The sequence below is a fragment of the Macaca mulatta genome, chromosome 1 (assembly GCF_049350105.2).
Source record: "Macaca mulatta isolate MMU2019108-1 chromosome 1, T2T-MMU8v2.0, whole genome shotgun sequence".
NCBI classification, from domain to species: Eukaryota; Metazoa; Chordata; class Mammalia; order Primates; family Cercopithecidae; genus Macaca; species Macaca mulatta.
This window is the reverse complement of record NC_133406.1, coordinates 155,486,927-155,512,466: the sequence shown is the minus strand read 5'-3', so window position 1 is coordinate 155,512,466 and position 25,540 is coordinate 155,486,927. Positions and strand designations below refer to the sequence as shown.

The 25,540-nt window shown below is 39.9% G+C and overlaps 1 protein-coding gene across 4 annotated transcripts in view; it reads left to right on the top strand.

The window, feature by feature from the left end:
- The window catches only part of DNAI3 (dynein axonemal intermediate chain 3), a 142,214-nt gene that overhangs the window by 59,502 nt on the left and 57,172 nt on the right, over positions 1-25,540 (top strand). For 2 of the 4 annotated variants that reach the window (XM_015144182.3, XM_077953449.1), the window contains exons 2-3: positions 18,238-18,315; positions 19,043-19,081. The exons of 1 other annotated variant lie outside the window; for it this stretch is intronic. In XM_015144182.3, coding sequence (XP_014999668.3) covers positions 18,252-18,315; positions 19,043-19,081 — 103 coding nt within the window. In that variant the 5' untranslated portion in view covers positions 18,238-18,251. The remainder of the gene's footprint in view (positions 1-18,237; positions 18,316-19,042; positions 19,082-25,540) is intronic. One more of the 4 variants, XM_077953440.1, reaches the window with a different exon arrangement.

Here is a 25,540-nt window from a genome sequence, read left to right as displayed (position 1 = left end):
AGTCTAGAAGATGATTTTTTTTTAATTTTGAGAAAATTTTAAATACAGAAAAGTACAAAAATAACAATACATTAATGCTATTCAATACCCACAACCCCCCAAATTGAACACATTTTACATTTTCTTTTGTTTTTGGCCTTCCTAATTTATGAGGAATAAAGCATTATAAAGTTAACCAACTGATATGGTTTGACTGTGTCTCCACCCAAATCTCATCTTGAATTGTAATCCCCATAATCCCCACCTGTAGACAGAGAGACCCTGTGGGAGGTGATTGGACCATGTGGGCGGTTTCCCCTAGGCTGTTCTCATGATAGTGAGTTCTCAGGAGATACGATGGTTTTATAAGTATTTGACAGCTCCTCCTTCACACACTCACACTCTCTCCTGCCGCCTTGTGAAGATGATGCTTCTTCTTCTGCCATGATTATAAGTTTCCTGAGGCCTCCCCAGCTATGTGAAACTGTGAGTCAGTTAAACTTCCTTTGTTTATAAATTACGCAGTCTCAGGTAGTGTTTTTATAGCAGTGTGAGACTGGACTAATACACCAACCCTCCCCAAGTGTAACCTTCTATCATGAATTGGTGTGAATCATTTCAGTCCATTTGTAATACTTTTCTTGAATATGTGTTCCCATTATATATAGGAATCATTCATGCATGTGTTTGTTTACAAAGATAGCATTGCTCTGTACCTAATCTTTAATACTACACTTACCATTTTGTCTTAAGCTATATTCATTCAAGTTTATTTTAGCAGCTGTATGCTATTTTATTGATTATACCATATCATTCTATGCATTTCACTACTGATGGACATTTAGGTTGCTGCCATCTTTTGCCATTACAAAAAACAAAAAAATTCAGCAGTGAACATCCATGAATCATTTTCTTATGCACGTCTGTAAAATTTTCTCTAGGGTAAATATCCAGAAGTAGAATTGCTAGATTATAGGAGGTATTCATTTTTAGTTAATATAAACTGTCAAATTACTCTCCAAGGTGTTTGTTCCAAATACTTTAATGAACATTTGTGGCATACCTTGTGTATGCCAACATAGACTTAGACACTGGGACAGGAGAAGTAAGCATGGCAAAAATCCCTGCCCTTGTAGAGTTTACATTTTAGTGGACAAAAACAGTCAAACATAAGTACACAGTGTGTTAGAAGGTGATAAATAGTATGAGTAAAAATAAAGCGGAGAAAGGAGAACGAGGAGTGCTGAGAAGTTGGCATTTTAAAAAGAGTGGAGAGTAGGCCTCACTGAGAAGTTAACATTTTAGCAAAAACTTGAAGGATATCTTGTTTAAGTTCTCTAGGCAGAGGGAACAGCCAATGCGAAAGAGGAGATGCCTACCAATGCGAAAGAGGAGATGTGTTTGAGTAACCTTAAGGACACCAGTATGTCTGCAGTGGTGTGAGCTGCAGGGAGTAATGGTAGGAAATGAAGCAAATAACAGGAGCCAGGTTATGCTGGACCTTGGCCATTGTGAGGACCTTAGCTTTTAAATGGAGTGAAATTGGAGCTGTTGGAGGGTAGTGAGCAGAAGACTGATATGATATGACTTGTTTTAAAAGTGCATCCCTCTGACTGCAATGTTGAAAATATATCCTAAAAGTGTGAAGGATGGAAGAAAAGGTGTGAAGGATGACTCTTAAGTTTGTGCAGTGACCCTGAAGATGAAATTGCCATCAGCTAAGATGAAGAAGAGGGCAGGAAGAGCAGGTATCTGGGGAGAACCAGCAGTTCAGTTTTTAATGTGTTTTTGAGATGTCTATAAAGTGCTTCTCAGACTATCTGTTAAAGGGTTAGTTGACTTGGTTTTGTTTTCATTTCTTTCACAGACTAATAATTCTGTAAAATTACAACATAAATAAATTGCTAAAAGAATGAAATAAGGACGTTTGAAATACAAACCTCAATTTTGTTCATACGTAACATGAAGTTACTGTGTCAATTTGCTAAAAAGTTTTTAAACTCCCAATTTCAGTACTACTTTTACTGCAGATGGGTAACAATTGTTTCATAAACTAGTGGTCTAGTAGCAAATATTTCCTGGCTGGCATTGAAGGAAAGGCCAGGCTTTAGATAACTATGTATTAAACATCCAAGTGGAAATGTCTTGTAGACAGTTGGATATTCAAATCTACTTTTAATAGTCACTAAAGGACAGAGGTAATGTCTATACATTCATTTGGAACAGAATTTTGATTAATTCTGGTTCCACAACTATTCATTGAGAATATGCCACATTTGAGGCACTATCTGGTTTTTCATGGCAATGCTATGAGGAAGGGACAGATTAAAATCTGTGGGCAATCTGGACAGGCTAGTAATTTGGCATCCATTCATACTAATACCCCTTAAAAATGTGTTCACTGTTTTTCTAGTGGAAATAGGGAAAAATTGATTTCTGTTAATAAACATATATATCCTTTCTTTACATTTGAAATAACTTATTAAAAACACACTTTTCCAAACTAGACAACTTTTGGGGAGAGTGCCAAACTATTCAAAATATAGGTATCAGGCCGGGCGCAGTGGCTCATGCCCATAATCCCATCACTTTGGGAAGCCAAGGCAGGCAGATCACTTGAGGTCAGGAGTTCAAGACCAGGCTGGCCAAAATGGTGAAACCCCATCTCTACTAAAAATACAAAAAAATTAGCTGAATGTGGTGGCACACACCTGTAATCCCAGCTACTCAGGAGGCTGAGGCACAAGAATCATTTGAACCTGGGAGGCTGAGGTTGCAGTGAGCCAAGGTCATGCCACTGCTCTCCAGCCTGGGTGACAAAGCAAGACTCCATCTTGAAAAAATTAAAAATTAAATCAAAATGTAGGTATCAAAGCAGGCTGAACTCAGAAATGGGAGTATTGCCTTTTGGTTGACCCTCATGATTGGTACCTTTAATGGCAAAATTTTTCAACATAGATTTTATTTCAAATCTGAAGCTATTTGGTTGAGAGAAGAATACATTTATGTCTCTCCTGGCTTGTAAAAATTTCCCTTTGGAAACCCAAACTAACTGACAACCTATTCGCAATTCACTATAGGGAAGTTTGGTATCTTTTGAAGAATGCCCCTTAGGGCAGCATTGGTTGCCCTCACCCTTGGTTACTCAATGTGGTTGCTCTTGCCCTTTATCTGGCCTGGCTCTGATGAAAGCATTATCATCCCAAATTTTGCAGATGAGATTTAGAGAGTTTAATAACTTGTTTAATGCCACCTATGCAGAAAGTGACAAATTTAGGCTTCAACATAATTTCCTTATTTAAATACAATAGTTGAGTGACTTCACTTTAAACAATATTTAAGTGTTCTAATGACAATAAAAATTGTACATGTAAAACTGATATTCACTGACTTTTAATGCTTTATGATATTGTAGGTCTATCACTACCATACAATGACTCTCCCACCACCAACTATTTCTAGGTGTAGGGAGTTAAGTCTCAGCCATATTGACAAGTAAGTTCACTCTGCTACCACGTGGCCCTGTTTTTACCTCCACAGCTCTCTCTTTGGCCCTTCTGGAGATACCTGCTGCCTGCAGACTGCAGATGAGTGCTGGAGCCCTGCCTTCTCTTATGGGAAGGGCCAGCAATTCTGGAGCCACGTGGGGCCTGTGTCCTCCTTAGTCTCCAGTAGACTCAAGCCATTCTGTGCAGTTAAGAATGCCTTTCTCCTGACTTTAATGTTGAATAGATCCTAATTTCTCATTAATGTTCTAGTCCATTTTTTTCTAGAATTGCAAAAATTGGCCCTTTCTTCCAACAACTAAATCTTCGTCCCAGGGTCAGGCTTTTTTGTCTCTTTCTCCTTTCTGAAGCTGAGTACTCTTCAAATGCTTCTCGCTTCCTCATGCAATAGGTTGTGGTAGTTTCCCCAAGCGCTTGGAAAATATGTAGTAATCCCAGCAGTTTAGGGCTCAAACAAGGAAACTTCTCCCTTCCAGGCATAAAATAGGGTCCTCCACGCCTAGTTACTGAGCTAACTCTTTAAAAAATAATCCACAAAAAGGATGAGTCACTCACCAAAATAGTAAGTAGTAAAAATCTACCTCATGTCAATTTATCAGATGATCCTTTTGTAAACCCAATCTGAAACTTATCAAGATGTCCTTAAAGAATCAGGGAAATATTTTCAATTATGACTTCTTGACTCTTTAGATGTTCACTCAATCAATAAAGCTAAAATTAATTTTTACATATCTTCAAGTTTCAGGGAAATTCAGTTCAACCTCCCCTGGAAGAGCATGGACATATTCACTAGCTACCATGATGATATTTCATTTCTGACCACTCCCATGAAAGAATAGGTAGTCAATCAATCATGAATTTATAACATGAAGAAATTTCTAAACATTTCCAATTTAACTTTTAACTTTCTTGGTATTGTGACTTATGACTCATTCCATCAAATGGACATCCCCTTGGCATGTCTCTAAAGAAAAGATGACAGAAGGGCTTGTCTCAGCCAGATCACAAGGTTATAATTCTTCCTTAAATCTGACCGTGAAGGATTATGATTTTTTTTTATGGAGAGCAAATTATTTAGAAAAATACAAAGAAGCTTCTGTTAGAGAACTTCTTTTAGATTTACTTCCAAGAATAGTAAATCAATTACATAATTAAATATATGCTTCATTAAATAGCTATGTCCAGTCGGCCATGGCGGCTCACACCTATAATCCCAGTACTTTGGGACAACAAGGCTTGGGCCCAGAAGTTCAAAACCAGTCTGGGCAACATAGTGAGATCCCCTCTCTAAACAACAACAACAAACCAAAATCTATGTTTGACACTATATCACAATGTGATATAAAGGATGTAAAGGAAATATAAAGTAATGAGACACCATCCCTGCCTTAAAGTCTAGAGGGGGAGACATCTATGTAAACAAGCTATTGCAACACAATGTAATACTTGCTATAATGGAAAAACAGAGGAAAGAGTGTCTAATTCTACTGAGTGCCTGTATGGCTGGACAGAGAAGGTGACATTTGAGTTGGGTCTTGAAAAATAAATAGTCATTTACCAAGTAATGAGGATGAAGAAAGGCATTGCAGATGGAGGTAGAGGCAGAAATGGAGGCAGCAGGATAAGCAGACACACAGTTGTAACCCAGCACAGCACAGGGGACCAGTCGGGAGCTGTGTAACCAGAGCTCTGACTCTCAACCTGAGACCCACACACTCCTGGACCTGCACAGCAGTATGTCAGGGGCTGTGCAAAGGATGAGCATGTCACAGTTGCCTAAGGTTTCTTTGTGTTTATTCAATTTTCTGTCAATTTTAGTTAATAGCAGCTTTAGACATTTTCTAAAAAATGGAAACAAACATGAATTCGTCACAGAGCCAAGTGCAAAAACTTCATAAATTCTTTATATGAAACAAATATATCTCAGTTGCAGGAGTCTATGTCATGTTATAGACCTTCTTTCCATCAACCTACTACTCACTCCTGGTCCCTGTGATTTCCTGCTCCTTGGCTGTTACGGGTCTTCAATTAAGAAGCAGTGGACTAAAATGTGGGTTGGGCTGGGGATGGAAGCAGGAAATGAGGTTAGAAAAATAACTAATTACCTTTCAGATTTATTTCCAGTGTCTTGCAGAACCCTGTTTATACAGAGTTTCATATGCCAGCTTGAGCATATTTAAGCAGGGTGATGTCAGAATTCAAACTATGATTTGGAAAATTCTGTGGCAACTTGGCATATAAATTAGAGGGAAAGAGAACAAGTCAAAAGACTATTGCTGCCGTCTAGGTGAGAGACAAGGCATATCTGAAATAAGGCAGAGGCAGAGGATGGCTAAGAGAAAATAGATTATTTGAGAGACAGTTAAGAAAGAGAAATGACAGGACTTAATGATATATTGACTGTGGGTAGTAGAAGAGGAGTCAAGGATGACTTTCAGATTTCATTTTGCAACTGATGGACAATGACGCTATTACCTAGGGTAGGAAATAAAGAAGGAAAAACAGTTTCCTGAAAGAAGATGAGTTGACTTTGGCTCTGCTAAGTTGTGGTGCTATGGCAATTCATTCATTCACTACATTTAATCTTTTTTTTTTTTTTTTTTTTTTTTTTTTTTTTTTTGAGGCGGAGTCTCGCTCTGTAGCCCGGGCTGGAGTGCAGTGGCCGGATCTCAGCTCACTGCAAGCTCCGCCTCCCAGGTTTACGCCATTCTCCTGCCTCAGCCTCCCAAGTAGCTGGGACTACAGGCGCCCGCCACCTCGCCCGGCTAGTTTTTTGTATTTTTTAGTAGAGACGGGGTTTCACGGTGTTCGCCAGGATGGTCTCGATCTCCTGACCTCGTGATCCACCCGTCTCGGCCTCCCAAAGTGCTGGGATTACAGGCTTGAGCCACCGCGCCCGGCCCATTTAATCTTTATTTAGCATCTATTAAACAACATGAACTGAACTAGAGAGGTAGTTGGAAATGTCCAGTAGCTAGAGGAAATTCAGGTCTGGAATTTAAGAGATATGTTAGGCTGAGAATGTAGAAATGAAAGTCTGGCGTGTTTAGTGGTGATGGCTGAAGCTAAGGGGAATATATGATGCTGATGCCACCAGGAGAGTGCGATGATTAAAAAAAGAAGACTCAAGACTGAGCCCAGGGGAAAACAAATCTTCCAGTGCCTGGGAGTGGACAAGCTGGAAAAAAGTTGTCAGAATGTTTAGATAATACCTCTTTTTCCGTTTTTTTTTTCGTCATAATTTGTATTGTAAAATTTGGTTGAATTTTGTGAACACAAATTTTTCAGAAATTTGAAAGAATCTATATGATCTTTCTGCACATTATGTAAAAATCTTCATTCAGGATCCTTAAAGTCTCATATGTTATAAATGATCAGCCTTTTCCCAATTAAAGATTTATTTAAATTGGGTGTAAAAATTAATTTAGACCAATTACAGCAGTCAATTACATTGCTTTATTAAATTCTGCCAGTTTACAAATTAGGAAGTTATTATTATTATTTCTTTATTTATTTTAAGACGGATCTTGGCTCATTGCAACCGCCACCTCCCGAGTTCAAGCAATTCTCCTGCCTCAGCCTCCGGAGTAGCTGGGACTGACAGGCGCGCACCACCATGCCCACCTAATTTTTTGTATTTTTAGTAGAGACGGGGTTTCACTGTGTTAATCAGGATGGTCTTGATTTCCTGATATCGTGATCTGCCCACTTCGGCCTCCCAAAGTGCTGGGATTACAGGCGTGAGCCACCGCACCAGCCCCCAAAGTCTCATATGTTATAAATGATCAGCCTCTTCTCAATTAAATATTTTATTTAAATTGAGTGTAAAAATTAATTTAGACCAATTAGAGCAGCCAATTAAATTACTTTATTAAATTCTGCCACTGTACAAATTAGGCAGTTATAAGTTTTTTTAAGGGAAAGGAGGAGAACAGTGTTCAGAGAGTTAAGCTTCACTGTATGAATCCCACAGGACTTCTAATCACAGTTAAAATGAACCTTGGGTTACTCACGGATTCAAGTTTCTTCCCCGGAGACTCATACTTAAGCTTGAATCAAATTATAAACAAAAGTTATTCTGACAAGAGGGAAATGTAATCCATCAGGGTTCTGGGGCGCCCACGACACTCAGTGGAGCGCAGCTTCCTCTCCACTCCCTAGGAGGGCCCAGCTCCAGGATGGGCAGGAAAGCTGCCCGAAAGGATTCTGAGTGGGCAGACTTCTTAACATCTCCTCTCCTGGTTCCTAGGGTCCACACCCCAAAAATATTCTTCTCTGGGTGAGATTGCGGTGGGTGTGAGGCATGGACCGAGACCGTCAGACCTGGGGTCGGACCGGGCCACTGTCATCAATATACCTAAGCCACAGAACTCTTTCCTTAGTAGTGGAAAGCTGCTGGCCTCACCCGTTAGCGTTAAGTGACGTCACATCGTGCCATCCAATCACAAGCCTGCTTTGAAAGAGACTGTTAGGAAGAGGACACTGTATTGGTAGAGGTTCTCTGTCAATCTCGCAGAAGAATCGCCTCTTTTCTCTTAGCGACGGATGCGTCCTAGCAACAGTCGGCAGAGTTGCTGCGGTTTGTGCCCTTGCGATTTGTTATTCTGAGAGAGGAGAGTCAAACTCCCACCTCCAGCTCTCGAAGGAGCTTTTCCCGAGGGCACTGCATAGAGGCTCCTTTTCCTTCAGATCAGCAGTATCAGGTAAGGGAAGCTCTGAATGGGAAAGGCGGCGTGGAAAAGAAGTATTTTACTCACTCTTTCAAGGGTATTTGAACACTCGCTGTGTCAGCAATGTGCTAGGTTAGTGGCAGTGAAGACTACAAAAAATACAAGTCTTTCCTTGCTTTCAAAGAGCTTCCAGCCTAGAGAGGGAGACAAAAATAGCAACGAGAGAGCGGTTAACGACACTCTAAGAACTTTGAGGGCATTACTGTCTTGTTCCCATGTTACATATACCCAGTGACTATCATATTGCCTAGCACATAGTAGGAGCTCAATAAACCATGACTGAGTGAGTGAATGAATGAATGAATGCCAAAATAGCCTGATTCTGATTATCCGTCTAGGGGCGGGGGTCAAAGAATAAAAGATTAATGTGGGCTGAAATAGATTACTTCAGGACTATTTAGAAAGGGCTGGAGTAGATAAACAGTGAGGAAGATGAACAGGGAACACAAACTCTTTGAAAGTAAGGACATTGTCTTATTCCCCTAGTGACTAGTTTACCTAGTACCTAAATTGCTGCTCAATACTTTCTCCTTCTTCTTGTGTATGGTGAATGCTAAACGAATTCACAGCAATCTTTTAGGAAGCTCTGAGTTTGAAGCCCCCTGCCTTTGCAGAGACCTGACATAATTACACATAGTATGATTGGAAAGTGTCAGGGAGAACAAGATTGTTTCAACCTGAGTGACGAAGTCAGGGAGAATTCAGGCTTTGGGGAAAACCTTCCTATTGACCTTGAATGATGAGTAAGATTGAAGCAAGCAGAGAGATGCCTGTATGGTGTGGACAAGAAGCAGCAGGAGGGGTGGGAGGGAAGACCATTCTCCAGAGAGGGAGGTGGGAAAGTCCTGAACTGTTTGGGAATGAATGGAAACCGTACGAGGCTGGAATAGAACTGGAAGGGTTGACATGGTGAGGCAGACTGTGAAGGTATCGAAGGCCATACTTACATGAGTTCAGACTCTATTTTGTTTTGCAAAGTCTGGTGTGTAGACCACCAGTGCAAGACTGTCTCACAGTGCTTTTAAAAATACAGAGTCCCAGGCTCACCCCAGACCTCCAAAATCAAAGGAAGTCCAGGAATGCATTTCAAATGAGCTCCATTTCTACAATCTGGAAGAGAATGCTACTGTGAATGATAGGGACCCACAAAAGTCATTATACAGGGAAGAGACTTGATAAGAGATGCATTTTTGGAGTGCTCTGAGGTTGGCCTCTTGAGTAGTTGTTCTGGTCAGAACAGAGGCAGAGAGGCCAGTTAAGTGTCCATGATCTAGGGCAGGGGATCCAGGGAGGAGAATCTGTGGATTTTTAAAATTACATATTTAGGGGGCCGGGCGCGGTGGCTCAAGCCTGTAATCCCAGCACTTTGGGAGGCCGAGACGGGCGGATCACAAGGTCAGGAGATCGAGACCAGCCTGGCTAATACGGTGAAACCCCGTCTCTACTAAAAAATACAAAAAAAAAAACTAGCCGGGTGAGGTGGCGGGCGCCTGTAGTCCCAGCTACTCGGGAGGCTGAGGCAGGAGAATGGCAATGGCGTAGACCCGGGAGGCGGAGCTTGCAGTGAGCTGAGATGCGGCCACTGCACTCCAGCCTGGGCGACAGAGCGAGACTCTGTCTCAAAAAAAAAAAATAAATAAATAAAATAAAATAAAATAAAATTACATATTTATTTTCACTAATCACCGATTGAAATGTATGCAATTGGTAACAAACCACAGTAGTATTCACAGGCCTGTGATTTTGCCGCCAACTCTTTTCATATTACATTATAGAGATTGTAAATATATTATTTATCCTCATCATTACCTCACAATTAAGGTAGTTATTAGAACCACTGCTAGATTTTGTTATTTAATGTGTTAATAAAGAAGTACAAATTATTATATCATGATTTTTAAAATATTTTAATACCTATATTTCCATATAATCTGTCTTCTTTGTAATTCCATGTTTTTATTTGATGCATGGGCTTCACCAGGCTGCCAAAGGTTCATGGCACAAAACAGGGTTGGAGCTCCAGTTTTGGAGGATGTGTTAAAGACCTGAACCAGAGGAGGCTGTGGGAGAGGAGGGCTTGGAATTCGGGACATATTTGGAAGGGAGAAGTAATAGGATAGGATCTACTCAAATAAGTGAGTATTCAATCTTGGAAAGTAGTGGAAATAGTTATGGAGGGAAAGAAATGAGAGAATAGACTAATAGCCATTGCAGGAATAGTTGTCTCTAGGGGTGGATGTTGTATACTTGCCAAAATATGGCTGAAGGGCCCAGGAGAATCTTGAAGCTTAACCAGGGTCTTAGTGAAGATTTACTGAGAATCAGTAGTTCTTGGAGACACATTTACCAGAGACCCAAGATGTTAGTCTTGGGTTTTATTCTAAATCTTTGTTTGTTTGTTTGTTTTAAAAGATATCGCTGGAGAGGTACCTCACACCTATAATTCCAGCATTTTGGGAGGCCAAGGCAGGAGGATTGCTTGAGGCTAAGAGTTCTAGACCAGCCTGGGCAATGAAGCCAGACCTCATCTCTTAAAAATAAAATAAAAGATAGGGTGCAGTGGCTCATGCCTATAATCCCAGCACTTTGGGAGGCCAAGGCAGGCAGATCACCTGAGATCAGGAGTTCAAGACCAGCCTGACCAAGATGGTGAAACCCCGTCTCTACTAAAAAATAAAACATTGGGCGGACGCAGTGGCTCACGCCTGTAATCCCAGCACTTTGGGAGGCCGAGGCGGGCAGATCACAAGGTCAGGAGATCGAGACCATCCTGACTAACACGGTGAAACCCCGTCTGTACTAAAAATACAAAAAATTAGCCGGGCATGGTGGCAGGCGCCTGTACTCCCAGCTACTCGGGAGGCTGAGGCAGGAGAATGGCGTGAACCCGGGAGCAGGAGCTTGCAGGGAGCCGAGATCGCTCCACTGCACTCCAGCCTGGGCGACAGAGCGAGACTTTGTCTCATTAAATAAATAAATAAATAAATAAATACTAAAAAAAATAGATTTAAAAAATGGGCATGGTGGTGGGTGCTTGTAATCCCAACTACTTGGGAGGCTGAGGCAGGAGAATCACTTGAACCCAGGAGGCAGAGGTTACAGTGAGCCAAGATTACGCCATTACACTCCAGCCTGGGTAACAAAGCGAGACTCCGTCTCAATTAAAATAAATAAATAAATACATGAATAAATATAGAAAAATGGAAGGCCAGCATGATGAGCTTGTAAATTATTTGGGAAGAGGAAAGAAGATGATGACCACCTAGATGAGGTCAGCTAATTGAAGAAGATCTGAGAAGATAAGACTTTTTAAGGAAGACCCCAGTTAAAGAGAAGGTGCCAGTGCTACAAGGCCTTTCATAATCAAGATCTCTTGGCTGGGAATAAGCCACACATACACACAGGCAACAAATGAGAGTATGTAAACAGGTGTGTGTTGTCAACCTAGATAGCAAACAGAGAGGGGGACTCTCTAAAATAAAATGTTTATTTGGGAATATGCATTACAATGGGAAGACACATGCAGTGGTAAACTATATGCATATTCAGGGAGATAAAAGAAGACAAAGGTTTTTAAAGGAAAAATGAGGAGGATTATATCATTGTCTTCAGATAGTTATCCTTGGCTACAGAATCAGTGACAAGGGTGGCACCAGTCTGAGGTTGGACAGGCAGTTCCTGGGCAGATATCCTAGCAGTAGTATTTTGTGTGTGTGTGTAGAGTGGCAATGACCTTTATGCAAGGTTGTGGTTTTGTATAGTCTTTTGTGATAGTTCTTGTTATCTAGCATTTGTGACATACACTCCCTTCATGGCCTTCCCTAGCTCTGTTTGTCAGGGTTTTTAACACAAGTGGCTCCATGCTGATTCTGATAACTTTCACAATGCATTACATGAATAAAGTGAAGAGAGGCAATTAATAGCTGTTTAAATCACTGTATTATGACAATTTAATTTATGTTACTTATGCCTTCATCTATAGTAGTTAACCTCCTGAATAATAGAAGCATCATAAGAGGATACAGTCATGGGCAAGTTGGAGAGTTAGTTTGGAAGCAGATCGTAGACAGCTGTGAATGCAGTGGTCCTCGTAATCAAGTGGTGCACCATCACAGGTTTTGATCTGTTATGCAGGGGACTTACCAAATATACACTTTTGTCAACCTCTAATGTCTCTTGCTATTAACATAGAATCTAGAAAATGTGACCTTTGTGCATTGATGGCAAAAGGTGTTCTGAAATGCGTAAATTAATTTACAAAGAAAATAAGTAGTTTTAATATCAAAAATATTTTTAATAAAAATGCTTAAACATTTCTAAGTGTTACCTTCCAAAATTTCTATTTTGAAATCCACTCAGCTCTAGTGGTTTGAAAACCAGTCAAAACACAAGCCACTGGGTTAGGCACAACCTTTATTTTAGGAGTAGATGAAATATATATATATATATTTTTTGAATTGGAATCTCACTCTGTCACCCAGGCTGGAGTGCAGTGGCGTGATCTTGGCTCACCGCAAGCTCCATCCACCTCCTGGGTTCACACCATTCTCCTGTTTCAGCCTTCTAGTAGCTGAGACTATAGGCGCCCACCACCATGACTGGATAATTTTTTTTTTTTTTTTTTGTATTTTTAAAAGAGACGGGGGTTTCACTGTGTTAGCCAGGATGGTCTTGATCTCCTGACCTCATGATCCGCCCGCCTCAGCCTCCCAAAGTGCTGGGATTACAGGCATGAACCACCACGCCTCTCCTCTTCTGCTGCTCTTAATAATTACAAATTGATTTCAGCTGGGAACAGAAAAAATGTTATGCACATTTCAAAGTAATCTTAGTAAAGTAGGATTGGGTATTGAAAATTTTTTCATAATCTTTTAATAAGCAACTCAATAGAAAAAGGTTTGTTAAATGTAACACATTCATGAAATATTCAATTAATTTTATGAAAAAATCTTCAGTAAGTCCTGCTATAATTTGAAAGTAATATCTTTTATTGGGAATTTGTTTTTAAAAAGAAAGATCTACATAAAAAATAAACCTTGAATAAATGTGTTTATTGAAGTTATAGAGTATATTATTCATTTGGTTTCGATACCCCCAATTGAAAGTGATTTATTTTCCATACATAATGTTGGTAGGATTTTTATTATTTACAATTACTAAAATAAACTGCAAAATTTTGCCTGAAACTGAAATACAATATAAGGTGGCTACTCCCAAAGTAACCATTTTCCTTTCAGTTTAGACTATATTCACCTGGCTCACTTCCGCTTATGAATGTTTCTGTCTGTGGTGCCTAGAAATGGAGATATTATGCTTTTTAATGAAGAAGAATTAAGACCCCTAAAAGCCTTTAGAACAACCTGGTCACTAGTACCTGGTCACCAGTCACTAGGTCACTTTGCCCTTAGTCACCAGTCAGTAATTTAGACAGTAATCAATTAACGTTTGTGAAAGTAGTAAATGAGCAGTTCAGGTAAGGCAGCACGCGTTAATGCACGTTCCAATTTTGGTGCCTAATTTGTTGCCAAAAATTTGACTTTGGTTTTCCCTGAAAACTGGAAACTCAAATTATCTACAGAGCGTTTCATAGCAGCGTTTGAAAAGAACAGGACACTTGTTTACTTTGATTATTTGGGGGATGATTGTAAACTGATACCTATATTCAAGTTTAATTCTAAGGCAGCGCTTCCTAATTCCTGGAACCTGTGAATATGTTACCATACATGGCAAAGAAGTAAAGTCACAGATGAAATTAAGATCGTGGACCTTAACATAGGGAGATTATCCTGGATTATCTAGGTAGGCCCAATGTAGTCACAAGGGTCCTTAAAAGTGAAAAAGAAATGAGAGGTCAGAGTATGCTATGTAAGAAGGACTTAACTCTCCCTTCTGACTCTGAAGTTGGAAGATGGAGCCACAAACCAAGAAATGCTGGTGGGCTCTAGAGATTGGAAAAGGCAGAAAAGGAGATTCTCTCCTAGAGGCTCTGGAAAGAAAGGAATGCAGCCCTGCTGACTCCCTGGTTTAAGCCAGTGAGACCTGTGTCAGACATCTGAACTACAAAGCTGTAAGATAGTAGATTTGTGTAGTTTTAAGTCACAAAATTTGTGGTAATTTGTTACAGCATTAAGAGAAAAGTAATACAGCATGCATACAGATTATTCCACAGACCATTAGGCAGAAGCCTTTCGTTTAGACTAGAAATTCTATAAATCTAAGGGTTTTTTGGGGGGTTTTTTTTGTTTTTTTTTTTTTTTTAGTATGTTCACTGTGCTAGTTACAGGGGTTACAAAAATTGGAAAGAAAATATAATCCCCATGCTAACAGAGTTTATAGTCTAGTTTGCAATCTAACTTCATATACCTTCAATTGAACTTCTGAACTTCTCTTTCAAATCTGCTCTTTCCATGGGATCTCCATCTCAATAAATAGCAACTCCATGCTTTCAATTTCTTAGGCAAAATTCATTGATGTTATCCTTCTCATAAGTGATATGTTCAAGTCACCAGTGAATCTTATTGGGTCTACTTAACAAAACATACCCAGAATCCGATCACTTTTCCCATCTCACTTTCACCTCTCTGATCTAAGCACTCTCATCTCTTCCATGGATTTTTAAATGTCTCTCAACTGGATTTCCTGCTTCAGCCTTTTCCTTGTTGCAGTCTTTTTTCAACACAGCAGCCATATTGATCCTTAAATTGTGGGACAGATGGAGTAAAGTAACTTCTCAGCTCAAAGCCATCCAGTACCTCTCCACCTCATTCAGAGTGAAAGCCAAGGTCCTAATACATGACCTAGACCTTGGTGGCATATTATATAGTTGTTTCCAATTATATCTTTCCCAGCCATTACCTCCCATACCTGTAAGAGGATCATACATTCCCACCTACTGCCAATCAGGCAGAGAATCCCTCCCCCATTATCAGGATTGACTTACTTGCTTGGGCCAATAGAATGTCAGCAGGAGGCACAATATGTCAGTGCCAAGGAGAAAGTTAGGAAGCATTATGTAGTTCCGTTAGCTCTCCTGCTTTTTTCTCTGCTGTGAAAGTGGTACATGTGAAATAAGGCCTGCTTCTTCAGCCTGGGTCCCGGAATAAGAAGACTTGCAGCAGCTCATCCACACTACAGTGCATAGCATGAGAAGAAATAAATTTTTGTTATTGTATGTCACTGAGATGTAGGGGTCATTTGTTAGTGCAGCAAAGCTGACTAATATATCCCTATCACCTTTCTGACCAGCTTTGCCTGTAGTCTTTCCCTGACTCTGCTCCAGCCATCATGACCTTCTTGCTGTTTTCTTAAATATGCCAGGCATGATCCTGCCGCAGAACCCTTAGACATACTGTTCCCTCCACCTGAAAATACTCTTCCTCTCCCAGATATCTGTGTTTCTTGCTTTCTCCTTTCTCAAGTCTTTGCTTCAATGTCCAATTCCTTTTTTTTACCTTATTTTTCTCCTTAGTAGTTCTCACCACTTAAAATACTAATTATGTTTTCCTCCTTTATTTGTTCATCTTTCTTCCCCTAGATTGTAAGCTTGCGCAAGGGTTTTTGCCTATTTTGTTCACTGCTGTATCCCTAACACCTAGGATAGCATCTGGTGCAGCATAGTCACTCAATGTATATATGTGGAATAAATAGTGGTGGTGGTGATGGTGTGTGCGTAGGGTGAGGCTAAGTGGTGTTAAGAGTTTTTCACCATGTTGACCAGGCTGATCTCAAACTCCGGACCTTGTGATCCACCCACCTCGGCCTCCCAAAGTGCTGGGATTACGGCTGTGAGTGCACCACAGCACTCCAGCCTGGGCGACAGAGTAGGCGTCTTGGGGGAGAAAAAAAAGAAAGTTTTTTCCAGTATTTTACATCAAACTAAAACGCAGCTGGGATAGCATATGGAGAAGGAGTACATTGATAAGGAATCTTCTGAAAAAAGGAATAGATGAAAGATTTGAAATATACTAAGACTGGGAAGTGATATGGAGGACATTTGATAGCCTAAAGAGTTAAATCAGATCCATTCATTGCAGAATATCTTAAAAATAGAAATTGTCAGAATCATAAAATATTGATTAGATAATAAAATCCTGCGTTTTAGCTGGGCGCAGTGGCTCGTGCCTGTAATCCCAGCACTTTGGGAGGCCGAGGCTGGTGGATCACCAGGTCAGGAGTTCGAGACCAGCCTGGCCAATATGGTGAAACCCCATCTCTACTAAAAATACAAAAATTAGCCGGGCATGCTGGCACGCGCCTTTAGTCCCAGCTACTTGGGAGGCTGAGGCAGGAGAATTGCTTGAACCCAGGAAGCAGAGGTTGCAGTGAGCTGAGTCCGCACCGCTGCACTCCAGCCTGGGCGACAGAGTGAGACTCTGTCTCAAAAAAAAAAAAAATCCTGCCTTCCTGGGTAAAGACAATGATTTAAAATAGTTTCATTTGCAATGAAGCACAGCAGTTAGTTATCATTGAAATCCAAGGGATCATCTAGTACAGAGGGTAAGAATGTGGCTATTAGAGCCAGGCTGCTTGGGCTCACAGCCTGACACCAGTGCCCATTGAGCTCTGTGTCCCTTCAGGAGAGTCACCTGAACCTCTTGGGGCCCCGTTTTCTCATTATAAAATGGAGACGAAGATAATAGTAATAATAAAATGTGGTTATCTAGTATTTAGTAGTACAGTAGGAAATAATTCATTGCATATTTCAAAATTGCTAGAAGAATTGTAATGTTCCGAACACAAAGATAAATGTTTCAGATGATGGATAATCCCAGTTATGCCAATTTGACCATTATACATTGTATACATGTATCAAAATATCACATGTACCCCCAAATATGTACAACTATTATATGTCAATAAAAATGTTTTAATGTGGTTAAGATTAAATTAAAAATACATATAAAGTACTTGGAACTGTGCTTGGCACATAGTAAGCACTTCACGAATGTGAGCTATTATTTTTATTATTTAAAAAATACATATGAGAAAATCTAAAGCAAAGATGTTTACAAAAAAACACAGACACACTCACATCCACACTTTGGACAAGATTTTGTGATTGAGTATCTAGGAATAAAATAAAACTTTGATATTTTGACCATAGGCTGTGAAATAATAGTCTGTGTTGATTTGTTAAAGTGATACAAACCAGTCAGAGATGATTGAGTTGACTGATGACACTTCATTTCATTAAGTCTTCACAGTCACCTTGTGGGGTGGATTTTATTATTATCGCCATTAAATAGATGAATGAACTGAGACTTAGAGAAGGTAAGTAATTTGCCCATGGTCACTCAGCTGGAAAAAGTAGAGCCTGTTTAAAAACTCTGCTGACCAGGCTCCTGCAGTCACACTCCTAACCATTTAAACAGAACGGGACAAAGGTGAGCATGGCGGAGATGACAAGGATTTGATGTCATGGTGGTGACCTTGGCCAGTGTTGTATCCTGTCAAAATTGATGAGCAGTTCCATGGAAAACTTTTGGAGGCATTCTCTCTGATAGCCCAAATAAGGCCTTAGTGGTTATGTGTTCACATCCTAAGACAAAAGTATGATCTCAATTATGTTAATTTAAAAATTAGATATGCATATGCATGTTGTGGGCCTATCACTCCCAGTGGCCTATCTTGTCTTTGTAGCTGGACTACCTGTTGGAAAGCCCAGCAAAAGGTAGCACAGAGCAGCTACCTGGGATGGGAATTTCAGTGAGATGCAGGGAAGCCAAGTCCTCTGTTGTGCTTCCATGGCAGGACCTGTGGCTGAGACTTTGCTCTGGCAGGTCACCACAGTGTGCTTCAGCTGAATGGCTCCACCGGAACAGTAAGATCTCATCAGTAAGATTGTTGTTGCAATAAACCTTTGTCACAGATCACCCGTTCTAGGAAGATACAGGTTGATTTAGCCCAGGGTAAAACTTAGAAAACATATTCTTATGTTTATTAAATGATAATGTTTAGTATTTGAAATTGTAAGTTGTTTGCAAACTGTAATAATTTACTAATAATATCATCTCTTTATGCAGCCCAAGCCAGAACCATGGCTCCAAAACTAAAGAAAAAGTCATCACGTCGCAAAAAAAGCCCAAAACCAATATTAGCTGGTAGGATTATTTCTTCATTGAATGGGATTTTTTTGTGGAGTATTTGTATATATATTAGAAGCAAAATGATTATGGTTTTACATATCAAATTAAATAAAATATTCCTGTGTCATAAAGTCAAATGAATGAGGAATAAGATATATGGAGATTCATTCTTACGGATTAGTCTTTTGACTAATTTCATTATGATACCAATTAAATGCCATATAATGAATGCTGTAGTAAACATATCACTAAGAGATAACAGTGTGAAAGACAATTATTCAGATTTTCTCTAATTATTCACAAGATAGTTTAACTCTTCATTGTATATTTGCACTTATATTTTGTGTTTTGAGGTTTGGTAAAGATTATAATAAACTGGCCGGGCACAGTGGTTCACGCCTGTAATCCCAGCACTTTGGGAGGCTGAGGCGGGTGGATCATGAGGTCAGGAGTTCGAGACCAACCTGACCAACATGGTGAAACCCCGTCTCTATTAAAAAAACAAAAATTAGCCAGGCGTGGTGGCGCACACCCATAATCCCAGCTACTCAGGAGGCTGAGGCAGGAGAATCACTTGAACCCCAGAGGCAGAGGTTGCAGTGAGCCGAGATCATGCCACTGCACGTCAGCCTGGGCGACAGAGCAAGAGTCCATCTCAAAAGAAAAAGAAAACAAGACTATAATAAACTGAGATGTATTTGATTCAAAAATGTAAATTTGACTTCCTTTTATTATATTCTAGCTAGTGAAGACATGGAACCAGTAAATATGGAGAGCATGGGTAAGTGGAAATATAATTTGCAACTTACGTCCTCAATTTTATAATATTTTAATTATGCAGTAAGCAAGCAGGAATACTACAAACTGAAGTGATCAATCAAAATGTACATGGGCTAAAATGATACTATTCTAATTAAAATATAAAATGAAAAATTTTTTAAAGAAAAAATAAGAGTAGAGAATTTCAAACTGAGAAACAAACTTGGACCAAGCAGTTCATTAAAAATTCATTATATGATTATTGGAAGGCCTTTTATAACTATAAAGTGTTGTAAGTCTGCAACTTAAGACTTTTATCAGGTAAGTATTTTTTCAAACTTTTGCTCATAGGTAGTTATCTGTATTTCACGCTAAGATGCCACTATTTCAAGGAAAGAGGCTGGTTTTTAAGCAAATAACTAGAACTTAGACAACTAACCTAATGTTGTTCCTACATGTAAAGGCTAAGTAATCTTATTACAACAAGACTTCTTTTGGTGGGATGGAGGGGGAACCTCTCTCTTCGAGTTGACTTAGATGACACACTTCATTTTTAAAAAAGAAAGGAGACAATGAGGGGGGCAAGGAGGAAGACTTAAAAGCTCTGTAGGCCACTGTAAAGATTTTGTCTTTTAATCATATGGGATGAGGAAATATTGGTAGTATTTAATCAACGAGTGACTCCATCTGACATGTTTTTAAAGGGTCAGGTCGTCCTGGCTACTGTGAAGCAAACTGCAGGAGCAAGGACTGAAGCAGAGAGACTAGTTAGAAAGTTTTTCCAACAATCCAGGGAAAAGATGGTGATGACCTGGGTCAGGGCGGTAGAGAGGGGCAGAGGTGTGGAGTGTGGAGGCAGGGAAAAAGTGAGAGAATGTCAGCTAATGTCAGTGGCTCTGTTATCAGCACCCAGCACAGTGCCTGTGGCAGAATATGCTGCCCAATAAGTATTTATTGAGTTAGTGAAACATGGGAGTCGTCTTTAATTTCTTTCTCTCTCTCCCTCCACACCTCCCTACCCCTTCCAAACCACCCCAACTTCTGTGAATTCCACCTCTTTTAAAATATATCTCAAACCCATGTGCTTCGCATTATCTTCCCATCTGCAACCTTAGTCCAAACCTCCGCACTCCTCACATCGGTTAGTTCCCGAGGTTTCTAATTGATATCACTGCTTCCACTCACTCTCCTTCAGTCCACTGGGCACACAGCAGCCTGACCATGCTTAAACTCGTGTTTCTTGCTTAAACTCCCCCATGGTCTTTCTTTGCCATTGGACACACCTTACAGTGGTCCTGACTCCTGTGCTCAAGTGGTCCTGACCTTGTTTCCTCCTCCTCTTTGCCAACCTACAGCCCATCAGCCCTGCTTAGCACAGAATGTTCCAAATTTATTCCAGCCTCAAGGCCATTGCTTTTGCTGCCCCTGATGCCTAGCTAGATCTTCCCCTTATGCAATTTTCTCTTTCTTATCGTTGAGATCTAGACCACTATCTCACTTCCTGAAGAGATGTTCCTTGACCTCTGTGTCACCTATTACCTTGTTTAATTGCTTTCATAGCACTTAAAATTCTGAAGTTAAAGTACAGTCAATTCTTGTTCCTGGAATCTATACAGTCCCTTTGAATACTGAATTAGCCAATACTGAACTATTACCCCTAGGGGAAACACAGGGTTAGGTTCCTGTGAGCCTCTGGTCACATTTTCATTAACTAGTCAATACATAACCTTGTCTTATGTGTATTTCTGTTTAAATACTCCTTATTTAATATATACTGTTGATCCCTAACACTGAACTCATGGCCAAATCATGGCAAACAGCACTATAACTCATTACTGAATAAATGAATGAGTGAATGAATTGTGTTGTCTCTTGTTCCTGTCTAAATAGACCACCACAGCTACCCTTCTTAGTTCCATCTCTCACCCTGTTTTCTCCCAAATAGCACTTATCACAATTTGTTTTTATTTATTTTTGTTTTTTATTTTTTTTTCTTCTTTTTCCATAGAGATGGGTTCTCATTATGTTGCCCAGGCTGTCTTGAACTCCTGGGCTCAAGGAGATCCTCTTGCCTTGGCCTCCCAAAGTGCTGGGATTACAGGTGTGAGCTACCATGCCCAGCCCACAATTTTTATCTATGAGTGTACTTTATTATTTAATATCTGTCTCTCTGTCTAGACTGGATACCCTGGCAGTAGCACCATGCTCTTCACATAGTGGGTGCTCAGTAAATATTTCTTGACTAAATGCATTGACTGGTAAGAAAATCTATGAACCTGATAAAGGGGCACGGTTTGAGATGTATTCATTGAAAGTAAATGAACTGAAAAATAGGAATATGTTTGCTTAAGGGAAAGAAAAAACTAACCTCAGAACTTTATGGTGAGACAAGTGTAGGTTTTGAGTTAGCATCCCCTTCTCCTCAAGCCTGTCTCTACTCCCAGACTCCCCTCAGGTAGCGTCAGGACCCCTCTGACTTCCTCATGGTGGGGCCCTGACTTTGCCAACTGTTACTCAGGGCTGATGGCTGTCATGCTCCAAGAAACTGAGATCTCTTTTTCTAAGAAGGAACCAAAGTATCAATAAGCTAATTAAAAAACTGTCAGTCCTAAGGGCCTAACAGGGCAATGCCCAGAGGTTTCTGGAGAATAAATATAATTTTTACACATAGCTAATATTTGTGGAGCAATGACTTTGTGCCAGGCCCACTCTTCTCATTGCCTTAGCTCTATAAAGTAGGCATTATCGTGGCCATTACAGACATGAAGGTGCTCTGTGACTCCCAAATATTAAATAATCTGTCCAAATTATAATACGACTTAGTGGTATACAAGTTGCCTATTGCTGCTGTAACAAATTGCCACAAACTTAGTGGCTTAAACAATATAAATTTATTATTTAACAGTTCTGGAAATCAAGAGTCCGAAATTACTTTCACTGGGCTAATGTCAAGGTGTCAGCAGGGCTGATTATCTCTGGAGGCCCTGAGGGGTGAATATGTTTCCTTGTCTTTTTCAGCTTCTAGAGGCCACTGTATTTATTGACTCCTGGCCCCTTCCTTCCTCTTCAAAACCAGCAGCATAGCATCTTTGAATCATTCTCTATGACGTCTGTTTCCCTTGTCACATCTCCTTCCTTGACTTTGATCCTCCTGTCGCCCTCTTATAAGGCCCCCTGGGATTACACTGGGCCAATCTCAAAGGCCCAATCATCTCCCCACCTCAAAATCCTTAACCTTCAACATCTGGGATAAATGTTTAAAAAAAATGAAAAATAAATAAATAAAAAGAACATAAAAACAAAAACAACACAAAGTAAAGATCCTTAACATAATTATATCTACAAGTCCCTTTTCTTATGTAAGGTAACAATACAGAAGTGTATTAGTCTGTTCTCATGCTTCTAATAAAGACATATCTGAGACTGGGTAATTTATTTGAAAAAAGAGGTTTAATTGACTCACAGTTCTACATGGCTGGGGAGGCTTCACAATCATCGTGGAAGGTGAATGAGGAGCAAAGTCACATCTTACATGGCAGCAGGCAAGACAGCATGTATAGGAAAACTTCCCTTTATAAAACCATCAGGTCTCGTGAGACTTATTCACTATCATGAGAACAGCACAGGAAAGTCCTGCCCCCATGATTCAATTACCTCCCACTGGGCCCCTCCCACTGCACATGGGAATTATTCAAGATGAGATTTGGGTGGGGACATACAAAACCATATTAACAAGTTTCAGGAATTAGACATGAAAATATTAGGGGGACATTATTCTGTTTGCCACAAGTGGTTAATAGCACAGGCTTTGAAATTAGACAGACCTGGTTTAAGTCATAAACTTATTACTTAAAGTCATTTAGTGACTCTATGGCCACAGATGACTTCACCTCCCTGAGCCTCTGCTTCTTCATCTGAAAAGCAAGATGGACTATCTACCTCAAAAGATTGATGTGGAAATTAAATTACTAGTACATGCACATTTCCTTACATAGGACTGTCACAAAGTATGTTTATGTTAACTCTTTTTACTATAAAAAGATACTATAAAGACAGATAAATAGATTAATCCATGAGAATAGAGTCCAAAAATAGATCACATGTTCATGGTCAGTTGATTTTCATCAAAGATGCAAAGGTAATTCAGTGGAGAAGGGATAGTCTTTCCAACAAATGATGCTAGAACAGTTAGATAGTTATAAGTAAGAAAGTGAACTCAATCCATACATCACACCATATACAAAAATTAACTCAAAATGAATCATAGACCTAAAAGTAAAACCAAATATTCTAAAACTTCTAGAAGAAAACATAGGAGAAAATCTTTGTGACCTTGGAGTTGGCAAAGATTTCCCAGATATGACACCCACAGCCAAAATCCCAAGAAATCTTAAAGCTTTCTTAAGATTTTCTTTTTTAAAATCTTAAAGATTTTTTTCTTTTATGGAATACTTGCCAGCAATGGAATGAACCATTGCTACATTCAACAATATGAATGAATCTCAAAAATAATTATGCTAAGTGAAAGAAGATAAACAAAAAGAGTACATTTATAAATATTCCAGAAAAAAGCAAACTAATCTATAGTGACAAGAAAACAGCTTAGTGGTTACTTGGGGTTACTTGGGGGTGAAGGAGGTGTATTGGAAGGCAGGGGCAGGAGGAAACATTTGGGTCTTATGGATATGTTCTTTATCTTGATTGTGGTAATGGCTTCATGGGGTATGTGCAGATATTTATCAAATTGTACATATTGTATGCAGTTTATCATTTGTCAATTATAACTCAGCAAAGCTGTTTTTAAAAAAAACTAGATAGCAACCAAGATGTTTAAAAAAAAAGAATGCATAGTTGAAATGCATGAGGGTTATTTTAAATAACATTCATTATGTAGGACAATATATGTGTAACCTATGATTTATATTGCATAATCTTCTATTGTGTGCACACAATAAGATTCTGAGGCATGAATTGTGTAGAGCTTGAGTCTGCCTTTGGTTCCTGCTAGGTGAATAACTGCCATTCACTGGATCCTATGGAACGTCATCTCTGTTCCCTCCTTGTCTATGTGTGGAGAAGCAGGACCCTCTCCATGGCTCTTTTGTGTCCACATAGAGAGAAAGCATAACATAGTAGAGTTCAGGGACCTTGGTTTTTATCCCAGTACCACCACTTTCAACTCCCAGAGGCTGACCTCGGTCATGTTATTGAACTCTGTGGCCCTCAGTTTTCTTGGCTAAAAAAAATGGAGACAATTATAGTAACCACCTCTGAATGTTGTTGTGAAGACTAAATGAGTTAATAATACACATAAAGTGCTTAAAACTGTGCCTGGCAGCAGTAGGTGCACCATAGAAGTGCCCTTGCAGACATTGTCCTTGTGATTGGCACTCCTGGCCTCAGTCAGCTTCAGAAGGCCCTGAAGGGGCCTTCTCTGCACCAACACTTGTCTCACACTCCTTGGAGCAACCAGCCTCCCACTCTTCTCAAGCCTCCAGTGAGCCCATCTCCTTGCTGATCACAGTAGCCTCATTGCTGTAGCCTATGGTGCTGTCCTCAGTGTGTGCCTCAAAGCCTACCCAATAGCAGTTGTTTTATAGTATTTGGCTGGTGACCCTGTGGGGTGGCCAGAAGCATCAGGCCTTGCCCTGGTTGGGTTCTCATGGTGATGGAGCGTTATGGTATTGGACTATAGAAGTTTTGTGTGATCTGTTGGCTGCCAGTTATCTGCAGTTATCACTGATTGCCAACTTGAACCAGAAACAGTCCACTAGTTTTACTGACTTCTAGATAAAGGAATGTTAGATCCTATAGTAGACTTGCCTTGAAAAAGTCCAATTAGTGTGAAAGGATCATTTTTTTTGTGTGTGAAATATATCAAGCCAGGAGAATTTGAAGTGTGTGTTTAGTAGGGGCAGATAACACAGAAAACAATCTTTGGTGCTGTCTTTCCAGTGTCGTGGATGGTAGAAAGCTTTCTGGTCTTCCTGAATGCCTCTGTTTATGAGGGACAGCTGCCTTCTTTTCTACACTAGCACAGTGTGAGTCTCACAGTCCCACCTTGTGGTTTTCTCAGGCAGAACTATAGAACTTTTATTACACATTCGACACACAAATGCAGTCTGTTTGCAGAGGAGCACTTGATTTGAATCAAGTCAACAGTTACTTACTGAGCATCTCATAGGTGCCAGGTGTTATGGTTAGTCTTTTGAGAGAGATAAAAGTGTATAATTTGTCCTTCATTCATGAACAACTTGAATTCCCAATGTCAGGCGAACTGACTGCAGTTAGAAATATACTTTCACATATAATCAGTGTTATGCATACAGTTATTTAAAACCTCCAAATTACCTGAATTATTGTACCATAGAGCCCCTGGGGTGGTGGAAAATATTTCTATTTGAAAATAAGCTCAAAATTCCAACATGAGAGGCCACATACACTTTTCCCCTTGCTGGAACATCTGTTGAGCAGTTGGAGG